Here is a 14,275-nt window from a genome sequence, read left to right on the forward strand (position 1 = left end):
TAATTTGATATCCCTATTCAAAACCTAACAAATCTCCTAGAATTGATGATCTCCTAGAATTGATGTTGATGTAAGTTCTCTTAAACTTGATCCAGTATTACGTATTCCGATATGAAAATATCATTTTAATCAAAGGGATGAAATTAGACGAGCTTATATCAAGATGGGTCATATCAACCTATTAAGGATGAGTACCTGCACACCAAATTTAGAAATCAAAATTGACGGTTCCAAAGTCATTGGTTTAAAAATTTACTTGGTTAGAATACTCTTCTTTGAAAGATGTTGCTTTTTGTTTTCCATGTTTCTTGTTTGAACATAAGCAACCCCAAAAACTACATTTACAATAGATGAATTCAAATATTGAAAACGAGTTACTGATGGGGATAAATGCTCTTTTGTTATGCATATATGATGTAATATTTCACCACACAATATGGCAGTTGAATGCACAATCTTCAGATAAAAAACAAAATAACAGATTACGGCTTACAACAACTATTGAAAGCACTCGGTGACTCACTTTGCAAGCGTGTGCATTGAGAGGGCATGATGAGTCTCCATCTTCTAATAATCGTGGAAATTTTATTGAAAAAAAAGCGGAGCATAGAAAGTTAAATCTGAGATGCAAGTTGGAGTCAGCCCCAAGTAATTTTTCATCCTGGCTCCGCCCCTGTTAATATGTGTTTGGAAATTAGTCATTTGATGAAATGTATCATGATATATTATATACATAAAAATATATTATTTAAAATATATTGATTATTCATTTATATTTACATAGGTCATATAAAGACTTCATTTGTAATTATTCATTAATGCATTAAATGAGGTTATTAGTTAAGCCCATCGGATCAAGTTGGAACCGAGAAAATTTATTCATTAGACGAGGTTATTCATTTATCGAATTAAATTATACTGTATATTTTGTGTTGTGAGTTTATTTTTGAATAACTACCTCGTTAAATCAAAGTTGAACTTTTGTTCATATTAGATTTGTCCACACATTCTTTCTTCTTCTTCTTCCAATAACACTCACTTCAAATAATATGTGTTGACAATCTCTTGGACTTGTCGTGTTGATGTCATTCATTTTCTAAATATAAATAATCATTTGAACAAAAAAACGATAAAGTCAAAACAATACAAAATACTTACTAAGAAAAACAAAACACACAAAATAAGGAATAAGATAATAAGAAACTCGAGACTATCGGTTCCTAATGTTCTCATAGTAAATACATAATGTCACACTACATTTAACACATGGTTTTCTTAACTAAACAAATAAAAACAGCATGAAATTTATCTTTCAAATAATTGAAGGTTAGTTCTTCCTTATTCTCTATATATAATAATTGAAACAAAAAATTAGAAATAAGAAAATTCAAAATAATAGATTGTTTACTTATGAAGAGAGACGTATCAATTTAAAGTTCTATTAAGCTTGAGTCATATATAAGAAAAATTATTACCTACTACATTATAATGTATCTCAAATTTAAAATAAAATAAAATGGTTAGTAAGATAAATTATATATATTTTTATTATTGATACTCAGCGTTCAGAAATATACTAATATATATTTTTTTTGGAAAACATGTACTAATATATTTAATAAACAAATAAAGGGAAAGGATGGCAATGAAAATTCTAATAAATAAAATTTAATTGGAATTAAAGTTACAAGTATTCTAGTAATACATACTCTATAAAAAGGCGTAATTGTAAAATTAAAAAAAGAGAAAAAAAGAAGGTATATTGGCGAAATAAACAAAATGGCGAAAATAATTTGAATCGGATACACCAAACCAATACCGGGTTCGGATGGGTGGGTTCAGGGTTGCATACGGATCGGATCTCTACAAAACAAATACAAAAGTTCTTTTCCTCCTTTTCTAAATCATTGTATGATAATCTCAAAAAGGTAACCGTTGTTTTTGTGGCTGATTCGAACCCTAGTTTATGTGATGCATCTTACGTCGTTTATCTTTGTGAGCACCGTAGGAGTCGCGGTGAAATGAACTGAACTTTTGTTAAGAAGAAATGGTTTCTGTCTTCTTAACCCTAGTTTTCTTCACACTTGCTTTATCAGATCAATTTCTCTTTCTACATGGTCGCTTGAGAGAAATGTTATAATGTTGGTTGTATTTACTTGCATAAGTGACTTTCTCCGAGAAAGTTAATGGAGAAATTGCTTCCTTTAAAGGTAATATTGTTTTCTCCTTTATCAGATCACAACTATACAGCATACAATTGCAGAGATGGAAAGCAGGGCTGCCGCTGAAGGAATGGATAGACCTGCAATAACGAAGGCTACTTTGGTTGGAAGTAGTAGTAGTAGTAAGGCTGAAACACAGCTTCTGATTCTGGAAATGACAGAGAGGTGTTTATAATGAATTTCTGAACAAGAAATTCCATGACTTTTATTGCATTTGTTGATTACTCCCTTAAAATAAAATCTCATGCTTTTAATAACTTGATTCAAATTGTGCAATAATAACAGTGCTGAAAGTGGAAGTGAAGATTCATCCGATACAAACGACAATCTCCAAGAAGTTAGTGTTGCAGTTTTAGTTTTTAAATATATTCCTAGTTTATTATCTATTAACTTGGAAGATATTTACCTGTGTCTCAAGGAAAATGGAATTACCATCACTTCAAAGGGAAGCTTTCACCAAATGTTTGTAGAAGGTAACCTACATTTTTCCTTTTTACTTTAAAGGTTTACACTTCTGTTTAACTGGGTAATAATTTTAACTCCCTTTTTTTACATACTGCAGGAGCCAGTGCAATGAGTATCTATAACCATACGAATACAGTTTCTAGTGTGCCGCCTAATCTCAACATAGGAATGGACTTGTGGAGTGCATCAGCTGCTGCTGGTGGAGCAGTGAAAGTGAGTCCTAACCACCCCATTATAGCACCAGCTGTTGCTCCAAGTCCAGGAGGAGGGATGATGACATCCGATCATTGGGTTCAGGTATTACCTATACAGAGAATATGTATGTGTTTCTAATCAGAAGATGTAACAAAGTTAAACAGAAAATGGTAGTACATAACTGGACAAATCATACATATAGACATGCAAATGATATGGTAAGGATTATTTTGTTCTAAATCACTTGGATGATACAGATAGATCATAATGCAAAATGTTTGTAAAGCACCAATTATTGAAATTCATGAATGATATGACCTGCCATGCCTTAGAAAGTGAGTCGGTTTTGAGCAACAAATGGGGTTTCAATACAAGGTGGCAGAATAATATCTTTGTAGTAGATTGATATCAATAGAATTAAAGAAAATTTTATCTGTGGAAACAGAAACTGAGGCTTATCTCTAAACACCCCCTTTTCTAATTTACATCTCATTTTTACTTCCAAGATATAGGTTATGTTTGGTTCAGGTGGAATTGGGGGTCCAATTTCAAATCATGTGTTTGTTTGATGGCTTAAAATAAGGAATTGGATTTGGAATTATAATTCCAATTCCTGGAATTGAATTTTATATGTTATTTTAAGTTCCGTCAATTTTCCAAACATAATAATTGAATTGTAATTTAATTCCAATTCTTATAAAATTTGAATAATAATAGAAGGAAGTAGATGATAAGGGAGAGAGGGAGACTACCGGTCCCCATTGTCCTCGAGTAAGTAATATGGTCTTGTCACATATGCATGCTCTAGACAATTTAGCCCCTTGTAGTAATTTTCATGGAACAAATAGAAAATAGAGTATGAAATAAGATGTTGAAGAAAACCCTAGACAGAGGTGTTGCCATATGGAGAAGTTTATTTTCTGAATGATTAAAGGTTGTTTTTCGTTACACGTTAAATATAATAATTGAATTCAAAAAACTAGAATTAAGGAATTTCGAAATATTATATCCTAATTAGTCATATTTCCTTTTGATGCATATGTAACTTTTGGAGCTTGAGACTAGGCTAAGCTAGATGAGCTCCAAAAAGGTGGGTTGGAAAGTGGCTTGTGACCTTGGATAGAGCTATGGTAAGGAGTTGAGGGCCCATTCTATTAAATATCTTTAATAAACACTATTAACTAATATAGATTGTGAGTTCGTGTTCAAAATAAATAATAAGGGGATACCAGATTACAATGAAAAGCCTATTAGTCACCTAAATCTATAAATTTTACTTGCATTAAAGTTAAGGTTATATTGTTGTAACAAATGTCATAACGAGATTTAACACCCTGGACTGAAAACCCAATTTTATGAGGCATAATTGTAAAAATTCAACCAAAAAAGTAATAGTTTTTGGTTAGAATTGGAAGCCATGTTCTTTCTTCTTTTATTTATTTTCCATTATCCTTTGGAAGTGGTTAAGTGTTAATGCACTAAACTTACTAATCCTTACGCACAATAACCCACATTAATGATAAAATCCTTTGCCTCTTCAACCTTTTTGTTTTGTTTTTGTGACTCTTAATGCTCCTTGGAGCTCGTTCAATATGGATGTTTTATTTGAAATTGATAGCATCAAATCAATTCAAAGAGTTTAGAGCACTAACTAGAAGATAGATCTTGTATAAGCAAAATTACAAGTAAAAAAAAAGGAAAATGGAAACAAAGCAGTGATAAAGGAGAATGACACTACACAAAATAGTTACCCTCCAAGTTATGATATGATAAACCTCCTTCTCTAATTTTGTTTGGTTAACGGTTGAAGGAAAGCAAGGGAATTTTTGTTTAGGCCAAGTATTTAATACTGGCCAAATAAAAAAATAAAATGGCAAAAATGGAATCAGATACACCCAACCCATACCCGTTATGGGTGGGTTCAGGCCCTCAGCGTTGCATACAGAGGGGCTCTACCATACAAATACAATTCCACCTTTTACATGTAACAACAAATCACTTGCGGAAGTTTTCCACTTTTCCTCCTTTTCTGTCATGTATTGAGCTAAAACCATTTGAATACTTGATGATAATCTCAAAAAGGCACCGTTGTTTTTGTGTCTGGTTAGAATCCTCCTCGCAGAGTGAGTTCATTATCCGGGCTGCTCAATTTTCCCTATTTTATCTGCTGTTAGATCTGAAAGCTACTTTATTTCCGAATAAACCTCATCTCCTTCACTTCAAATTTAACTCATTGCATTCATCCCAAATCTTATTTGTCGTTTTACCCAGGTCAGTTACTTTCTCCCCGACCTCCATCTCCCTCTCTCTTCGCCCCTTATATAACTTTAGTGTTTATTCCTGCTCTCACTGTTCTTGTTTTATTTTTTCAATCATTTTGCAGCCTTTATAAAGTTCGGTGGCCTTTAAATTCACCCATATTGGAATCACAGCTCTATTTGTATTGGTTTACCTAAGATTTTAGGAATCCAGTTCTATATATTGCAATTAAGGAGTTCTACTAGCCGGTCTGCTTTAAATATCTAATATTGTATAAATCCGGTTCTCTTTTTTCTTTCCAATCATTTTGCAGCATTTTTAAAGTTCTTTGGCCTTTAAATTCATCCAAATTGGAATCACAGCTATACTGTTATTTTAATTGCTTAGACTAATTCTGGCAATGAAATGAATTTTCCAGCTTTTTACCTAATTTAGGAATCCGGTTCTATATATTGCAATCAAGGAGTTCTACTAGTCAGTTTTCTCCAGATAATTGAGGTTGGAGTGTAAAGGAAATCACATAAATTTGATTGTTGATCTTCTCAATTCGAAAGAATCCTAACGGATTTTTTCTTTTATGGGAATTAAAGGAGAATTAGAATGACACCCCATAATCATGACCCCCGCTTAAACTCAAACCGCTTCTTAACGGACTTCTTAATTAACCTAATTAGGGCAAAGTCCAATTTAATATTTTTATAAAAGGAAATGAAAATTCATTCATAACCATAGCCAATGCAAAAATTGCTTCAACTATGATTAAAGACGAACCAAATAAGTACAAGTTTGGACTTATGTAGTCATGAATTTGGAAAATACATCAACATTCTCTTTGGCAAGGAACTTCTGTCTCCATTCTTTTGCAAAACCTCTTTATATCAACCGGTGGGCTATAACAACAAACCATCGTTCCTTCTGGAACTTAGTGACATTCGAACACCTTGCTTCTCCCTTGGTGTGTTTGTGGTGACTTTATCTTGTTATAGCTCTGAGTGAACGAAGGTGTCAGAAGATTTGACAGAGACATGGACAGTAACTCTCTCCTCATTGAACCGGCATTGGAAGGGGCAAAATCCACCTGGCCCAGATATAGAAACAATGGCTGAATTTTGGATTGGGAGAGGTTATTCCTCCCAAACAGCCAAAGCGCCAGGACGAGGTGTCTTTCAGATTACGTACCTATCACGTTATCTTGCCGACATGTTCCGTTGTTGAACCCCTTTCCGCATTGAAAACGCTCTTCTAGATAATCCCAATTTCACCTCAATAATCAAGAACGGTTGGGTGCTCCTTTATTTTGGCTCGCAAACAAAAGAATCTTAAAGTGTTTATAAAAGAATGTAGGCACACTTCGATCCGTTGATCCACGACTCTTTCAATCTCACTGTCTCTCAAAACATCGAGGTTAGTGATATTTACTCTTCCCTCAACAACAGTCCCATCTTCTTTTCCTTGGAAGGACTTGTGGAAAATCAAACGGTGGCATCCTTACACAAGATAAACTCAAGAAAAAAGGTTTCCATTTGGAAAACAGATGTGTTCTTTGTGAGAGTTCCAAGGAGACAATCAACCAGACCTTCTCTGACAAAGGGAATTTGGTCTCTTATCCAAAACCTCCTTAATCTCCAATGGGGGATGCCATTAACGGTCGGGGAATGTTGGAAAAAATGGAATGAGCGGAGCACTCCTAACAATATTTGGTACAAGTTGAAAGCCAATCGTCCCAATTATGTTGTGGTCTATGTGGAAAAAATGAATTGTAGAATCTTTCAAGGGAAAAAACATGGCATTACAAAGATCAAAGGCTTCATTCTCCTTACACTCGCATTTATCAAGAAGAAAGGAATATGCAACGGATGCGACTTCTTTGAACTTATTGGAATCTAATTCTCTTTGATTTGGATCCATTTCTTTTAAAGTTCTTTTTGTAGTTTTTGAATGCTTTTCGCATTCACAAAAAATTCTCTTTAATGAAAAGTTCACCCTTTCCAAAAAAATTAATAACGCCTCACTCCTTGCTAATGAATATTTGGACTCTATTTCTTGAAGAAATGGCTCGGGTTATCTTCGTAAACTCGATATTGAAAAGGCTTTTGATCACGTAAATTGGGACTTCCTCCTCTATGTGATGGACATAATGGGCTCTTGTGCCAAATGGAAAAAGTGGATTAGAACTTGTGTGACTTGCTCGCCACCTCGCCAATCGGTCACATCAATTCTCCTAGTCATGAAACAATTTAATAACGCCTCACTCCTTGCTAATGACTATTTGGACTCTATTTCTTGAAGAAAGGGCTCGAGTTATCTTTGTAAACTTGATATTGAAAAGGCTTTTGATCACGTAAATTGGGACTCAATATTGAAAAGACTTTTTATCACGTAAATTGGGACTTCCTCTTCTACGTGAGGGATAGAATGGGCTTTTGTGCCAAATGGAAAACTTCTTCAAGAGCTCGAGGGGGCCTTCATCAAGGCGACCCACTCTCTTCTCTATTGTTCACAATTGTCACAAAATCTTTATCTTGACTTTTTGAACTAGCCTTCACACTCAGACTTTACTCAAGTATTAATGTCGAGACTACGAGGAGGCTTTGCAATACCACACATCTCCTTTTTGCTGACGATACTCTTTGCTTAGCAGATCCCTCAAAAGGATTCTCATACCTTTTGAAGCTGGCTCAAGACTCCACATCAATAGAGATAAATTTGAGGTGTTCTTTGTGGGCAATATTCCTAACACCCAAGAGTTGGCCGACAATTTGGGCTTCAAATTGGATCTATTCCCTCTAAATACCTCACCCTTCCTCACAACGCAAAGATAAAAAATATGGATACTCGGAACTTCATCGTTGAGAAGGTGGAACAAATGTTTGCTTAGAAAAGCAAGCTCCTATCAAAAGGTGGGAGGCTCAGGGGAAGTAGCGACTTCTTCAACAGCTCGAGGGCCTTTGTCAAGGCGACCCTTTCTCTCCCCTATGGTTCACATTCGTCATGGAACCTTTATCTAGACTTTTTGAATGAGCCTCCACGCTCGGACTTTACCCGGGTATTAATGTTGGGACTACAAGGAAGCCTTGCAATACCATTCATCTCCTTTTTGTGAATGATACTCTTTGCTTAGCGGATCCCTCATAAGATAATCTTACTTGCCTAAAAAAAATTCACATACTTTTTGAAGCTTGCTCGGGACACACATCAATATGGATTATGGACAAATCAGAGGTGTTCTTTGTTGCAAAATTGGTGGACACTTTGGGCTTCAAAATTGGTCCATTCCCTATAAATATCTCAGCCTTACTCTCAGCGCAAAGATCAAAAGTGTGGATATTTGGAACCCCATCATTGGGAAGATGGAACAAATGTTAGCCCTTTGGAAGAGCAAGCTTCTATCAAAAGGTGGGAGGCTCACCCTTATTATGAGCACTCTATCGGTTAACCTGTCCTATCGCGACAAAATGATTGAAGACAATTATTTGTAACTTCCTTGGGAGTAGTACTAGCTCTTATTGTTCCTCCCACTTGGTTAACTGGAACGATACTAAGTTGAGTAAGCATGAGGGCGAACTCAGAATCAAGGAACTTAGATCTTTTAACCACACAAACCTTTGCAAGTGGTGGTGGAGATACCATAACGATGATACAGTTTATGGGCCAAAGAAATTTCATCTAAATACGGTAAGAGTCGACTTAAGAGACCAAAAAGTCACGGGGTCGATTCCATTTGGAAGCATGGAAGCGCTTTGAGTTGAAGGGGGTGTCATGTTAGTTCTCCTTAATTCATAAAAAAAGAAAGAGATTAAATCAATGCACGAGGACCCTAAACTTTTAACCTAGGACTGGTGAATCCTGCGATGTTCTTGACACGTGTTAGGGTTAAGTATAGGTTAGTGGGCTTGTTAGCGGGCCTTGTTAGGAACCCAAGTAATATTGTTAGTTGGTACTATAAATAATGACCTAAGCTTCATTTTTATTTTTTTTTGCGAATAGCTAAGCTTCGTTTGTAACGTATTGAATCTGTGAGGTAATTTTACTTCTCTCTCTTAATGGATTCTTCTCATCTATAGATCGAGGTAATTCGCCCTGAGTATGTGTTGCATCTTATGTTGTTTGTCCCTGTGAGCACAGTAGGCGTAGCGTTGAAATGAGCTGAACTTTTGTTAAAAAAATGGTTTCTGTCTTCTTAACCCTAGTTTTCCAGTTACCTTGTAACAGTTATCTACTCCGATAATTTACTTGCATATTTGTTGTTGATTCTTTATGTTCTTGTCATGAGTTTAGGAAAATGGTATATGTAGTGGATATAAGAAACGGATGTGTGGAGGCTACAAGAAACATCTATCCTCAGTGATAGTCTTTTCTTTTGTGCTTTTACAAAATTAATGTTGAATTGTATCCTACTTAACTACATAAAACTAGGTTTATGTAAGCACATTTTGAATAGGTTTCTGTATTTGGATCCAGATCCTAATACAAAAACAGAAGTAAAAAGTGTTTCCAAATGGGTCATTTGTACACTTGACAAACTTGCCAAAATTTACTAGATAGTGTTGGTGTTTTACAACTCTTCCCATATCCAGGATATCTGAGGTTTTGGATTTGTCTGGCTAATCAATTTCAGGATTGTCTAAATCTAACAGCAGAGAGATTTCAGAAATTATAATCAAATAGAGAAGCAATATTGTTTGCAATGAGAACTGGGGAAGATAACAAAACTGAAAAGCCTGTCAAAGCAACATCTTCAACTCAGGTTCTCCCTTTCCCAAAATTTTCTGTCTCTTCTTTCTATTTCCTGTTCAGATTCTCCTGAAATGGTCTGTAAGTCAGTTTTAAGGAGAAACATTGAATTTTCATAGTTTGTCTCATAAAATATGACCATCTCATACAGGAAACCCCAACTGCACCTTCATATCCTGACTGGTCTATGCAGGTTTGTGATGATACAAGCGCATTCATCCTTGTACATTTATAAATATATAATATTTTTAAGGAGAATTTCATTAATACTACAGTAAACAGACCGAACACTCATCCTCTTATATTAATGTCCTAAAATTTTCCATGTAGTCATATTATGGTGCTGCTGCTGGGGCTCCTCCTCCTTTCTTTGCCACAACTGTTGCCTCTCCTGCGACCCATCCTTACTTATGGGGAGGCCAGGTTATATTCTATATGTTCTTCAATGTGTAGTTTTTCTTTGCTTTTTTTCTCTCTTATTTCATGCATAGTGCTTTCATTTTTTGTGAAATTTAGCATGCTATGATACCGCCTTATGGAACACCAGTTCCTTATCCAGCTCTATATCCTCATGGGGGAAGTTATCCACATCCTAGCACAGCTCAGGTAATTGTGCTGTAACAAGCTTTGAAGATTGTATGTGTAATTTTCTTCACATTTTCCTTATCAGATCAATTCCTCTTTCTACATGGTTACTTGAGAGAAATATCTTATGTTGGTTGTATTTTACTTGCATAAATGGCTTCTTCAAGAAAGTTAATGGAGAAATTGCCTCCTTAAAAAGTAATAGTGTTTCTTCCTTTATCAGATCCCATCCATGCAGCAGACAATTGCAGCGATGGAAAGCAGGGCTGCCGCTGAAGGTAAGGATCCAACAACAATAAAGAAGGCCAAGGGAACTTCAGGAGCCACTTTGGTCGGAAGTAGTAGCAAGGCTGGAGAGATAGAAAACACAACTTCTGGAGATGACGGTGTGACAGAGAGGTGTTTATCATGAATTTCCATGGCTTTTATTTGTATTTGTTGATTACCCCCTTAAAATAAAATCTTATGCTTTTAATAACTGGATTCAATTGTGCAATAATAAATCAGTGCTGAAAGTGGAAGTGAAGAGTCATCTGATTCAAACGACAACAATCTCCAAGAAGTTAGTGTTGCATTTTTAGTTTTTAAATATATTCCTATTTTATTATCTCTTATCTTGGAAGATATTTACCTGTCTCAAGGAAAAGGAAACTACCATCAATAAAAAGGGAAGCTTTCACCCAATGCTTGTAGAAGGTAACCTACATTTTCCCTTTTTACCTTAAAGGGTTATACTTTTGTTTAACTGGGTAATAATTTAAACTCCCTTTTGTTTACATACTGCAGGTGCACAGAGTGACTATAACCATGCAAGTGCAGTTGCTAGTGTTCCGCCTAATCTTAGCAAAGGAATAAACTTTTGGAGTGCATCAGCTGTTGCTGGTAGTGGAGCAGTGAAAGGGAGACCTAACCCACCCATTCTAGCACTACCAGCTATTGCTCCAAGTCCAAGAGGAAGGATGATGGCATCTGATCGTGCTCAGGTATTGCCTCTACGGAGAATGTGTAACATAATTAACAGAAATTGGTAATACATAATTTTACTGGACAAAATCATACATATAGACATGAAAATTATATGGTAAGGATTATTTTGTTCTAAATCACTTGGAAAATACAGATAGATCATAATGTTTTTAAAACATCAGTTAGGGTGTGTTTGGTAAGCTTAGAATTGGAGGTCCAATTCCAATTCCTAAGTTTGGTAGACCCTTTAATATTTAGAATTGGAATTAGAATTAGAATTCTAATAGAATTCAATATAGTGTAATTTTATAGTTTTCAATTCCATTCTTTTTAGGTTAGAATTGTAATTTCAATTTTTTTTTTGTATGTTTTTTCAAACAAAATAACTTAATTATTTTATCATTTAAAACACGATTAAAGTTTTCGATCGATAATTTTTTTTTGAATTTAGGATATTAAAATATCGAACCAATGTCTTTTTATTTTTATTTTAGTAAGTTAAGTTAACTTCTTAAATTAATATATATATATATATATATATTAATTTAAGAAGTTAACATGTTGAACCGATATTTTGTTTTTGAATTTAGAAAGTTAAAATGCCGGACCGATATATTTTGTTTTTTAAATCTATGAAGTTAAAAATGTTGAACAGGTATAATTTTTTTAATAAAAATCGAAACTTTGAATTTGAATTTCAATTCTATAGTTTTTCCAAACATAGGAATTGAATTCTCATGGAATTTAAATTAGAATTCCAATGTCAATTCAAATTCAAATTCCACCCATCCAAACATACCCTTATTGAGTTTCATGAATGATATGGCCTGCAGTGCCTTAGAAGTTGAGTTGGTTCTGAGTCCTCCCTTGGTGGCAACAAATGGTGCTCCTATCCCAAGGCAGCAGAATAATATCTTTTTAGTTGGTTGGTATCAATAGAATTAAAGAGGATTTTATCTATGTATGTGGAAACTGGAACTGAGGCTTACTTCCTAACTCCCCTTTTTATAATGTGCGTCTCATTTTTACTTCCAAGGTATATAGATTATGTTTTGTACGGATGGAATTGGGGGTAATTTCAAATCATTTGTTTGTTTGATGGCTTGAAATAAGGAATTGAATTTAGAATTGTAATTCCAGTTCTTATAAAATTTGAATTATAATTCTATTGACAATTTCAGTTCTAATTACACACATCCAAACATAGTCTTCACCAAGTGTCTGCTGATTAGATAAAAGACACAATTGTCCTCATTTGTTTTCTATAGAAAAAAATTTACTATGTCTGAAGTTGATGAATTGATTCAGGGTCACTTAAAGTTGAAATTTGGGACAACATAAAATGGATAAGAGTAATTTTAATTATGATTTAATAACTTTTTTCTGGTTTCTGGGTACTTTTCAGTAGCCTTGATGCATATTTGTTAATGCTTAATCAAGCATGTGATGAAGAATTAATGATTACAACTTTACATAACTTTGAATTGACAGGATGATCGTGAATTGAAGAGACAGAAGAGAAAGCAATCTAACAGGGAGTCGGCTAGGAGATCAAGGTTACGCAAGCAGGTCTGTCTTGGGTTCAACCAACACTTCTGTATTTAATATATTATGGAAGATGAATATTTATAAAAAACATTTGTTGTAGTATCTATAAATTGAATCAATATATGGAAACAATTATGTTATCTATCTCTACAAATGAATGGCTTCGGTGTTTCTTTGTTGATTGCAGATTGAATGTGAAGAACTGCAAGCAAAAGTGGAAGCTCTAACGAGCGAAAATGAGATTTTGAAGGATGAGCTAGGAAGGCTTTCGAAAGAATGCCAGAGGATTGCATCGGAAAACAACTCCATGAAGGTCCCTTTCAGATTGTTGTTCTGTTACACCTTCTGTAATGGCGGACTGTGTTTGATTTTGAATAACTAACGAGAGAGTATCTTTTCTGAAACAGGCTGATTTGATTAAAGTTCGTGGACCTGATGCGAACTCAAAGCTGGAGATTAGCCACAATGCTGAGCCTCGTAGCGATGAAGAAAACAATTAGGCCCTTTGTTCTCCTTACCTTGAACTTTTTAATTTTATCTTTAGAATATTGTTGACAACATAGGGGGGAGTATGTCATGCTCTCCTATCTGTTTTCTTGTTCAGTTTACTTACTTATATGGACAAAGAATTTTCATATCTCTTCATTGGTACAAATTGAAGTAGATGAAGAAACAAACAGAGAATTGAAACTTTATTTATCATATGACATTTACATCTGGTTTTTTTTATAGTCTATCTCTTTAAATTTGGTTTTCTCATGGAACAAGGGATTATTTGAAATAGGTTTGATGCCATTTTGAGGACTCTGGCTGAGGTATGGTCTGGTTCTCCAATCTAGTTTGCTGGGGAGATTGTAGATGTAGTATTTTTTTTTTTTCAATTCCTTACAATTGATTTAGCATAGAATTATGCTCCTTAGGTAGTGGAGGCCACGCCCGAAAGGAAACCGCATGCTTTTTGAAAGTATTTTTTAAAATATCCTTTTCATTTCCATTTGTAACTTTTTTTTTCTTGTCAATTCGATTGAAACATCTTTCTAAATCTTCTTTTGTATATACCAAACCATTTCAATATTTTACAAAGAAATTATCAATGTTTTCCATCTATTAGGTTAATTGTTTTGTTCTTTGATCATTGCTTATAATGCTAAGTAGAACGACAATAATATTTAGACACACCTATGCCAATATATCTTAATACGACACCCATTTGAAACTAGGATTTGATCAATTTTTTTAGATTCTTGTCATTGTTTACATTGGTGAAGAAACTGATTTTCTATGCAAAAAAATATAATCAA

General features: G+C 34.4%; 1 protein-coding gene across 2 annotated transcripts; it reads left to right on the forward strand.

Annotated features, from left to right (window-relative positions):
* The first annotated feature begins 2,849 nt into the window (after window positions 1–2,849).
* Window positions 2,850–13,703, forward strand: LOC124927207 (G-box-binding factor 1). 2 transcript variants are annotated; one of them, XM_047467578.1, is made up of 12 exons: window positions 2,850–2,984; window positions 9,760–9,888; window positions 10,027–10,068; window positions 10,206–10,298; window positions 10,392–10,481; window positions 10,684–10,859; window positions 10,968–11,022; window positions 11,102–11,156; window positions 11,247–11,443; window positions 12,918–12,995; window positions 13,162–13,287; window positions 13,382–13,703. In XM_047467578.1, the coding sequence occupies exons 2-12, from the start codon at window positions 9,829–9,831 to the stop codon at window positions 13,472–13,474; spliced, it is 1,065 nt and encodes a 354-aa protein (XP_047323534.1). In that variant the 5' UTR covers window positions 2,850–2,984; window positions 9,760–9,828; the 3' UTR covers window positions 13,475–13,703. The 2 variants fall into 2 exon arrangements, with proteins under 2 accessions (XP_047323534.1, XP_047323533.1); XM_047467577.1 differs by lacking the exon at window positions 2,850–2,984 and adding an exon at window positions 3,932–4,012.
* The last annotated feature ends 572 nt before the right edge of the window (window positions 13,704–14,275 follow it).

Source organism: Impatiens glandulifera, chromosome 2 (genome assembly GCF_907164915.1).
Source record: "Impatiens glandulifera chromosome 2, dImpGla2.1, whole genome shotgun sequence".
NCBI lineage: Eukaryota > Viridiplantae > Streptophyta > Magnoliopsida > Ericales > Balsaminaceae > Impatiens > Impatiens glandulifera.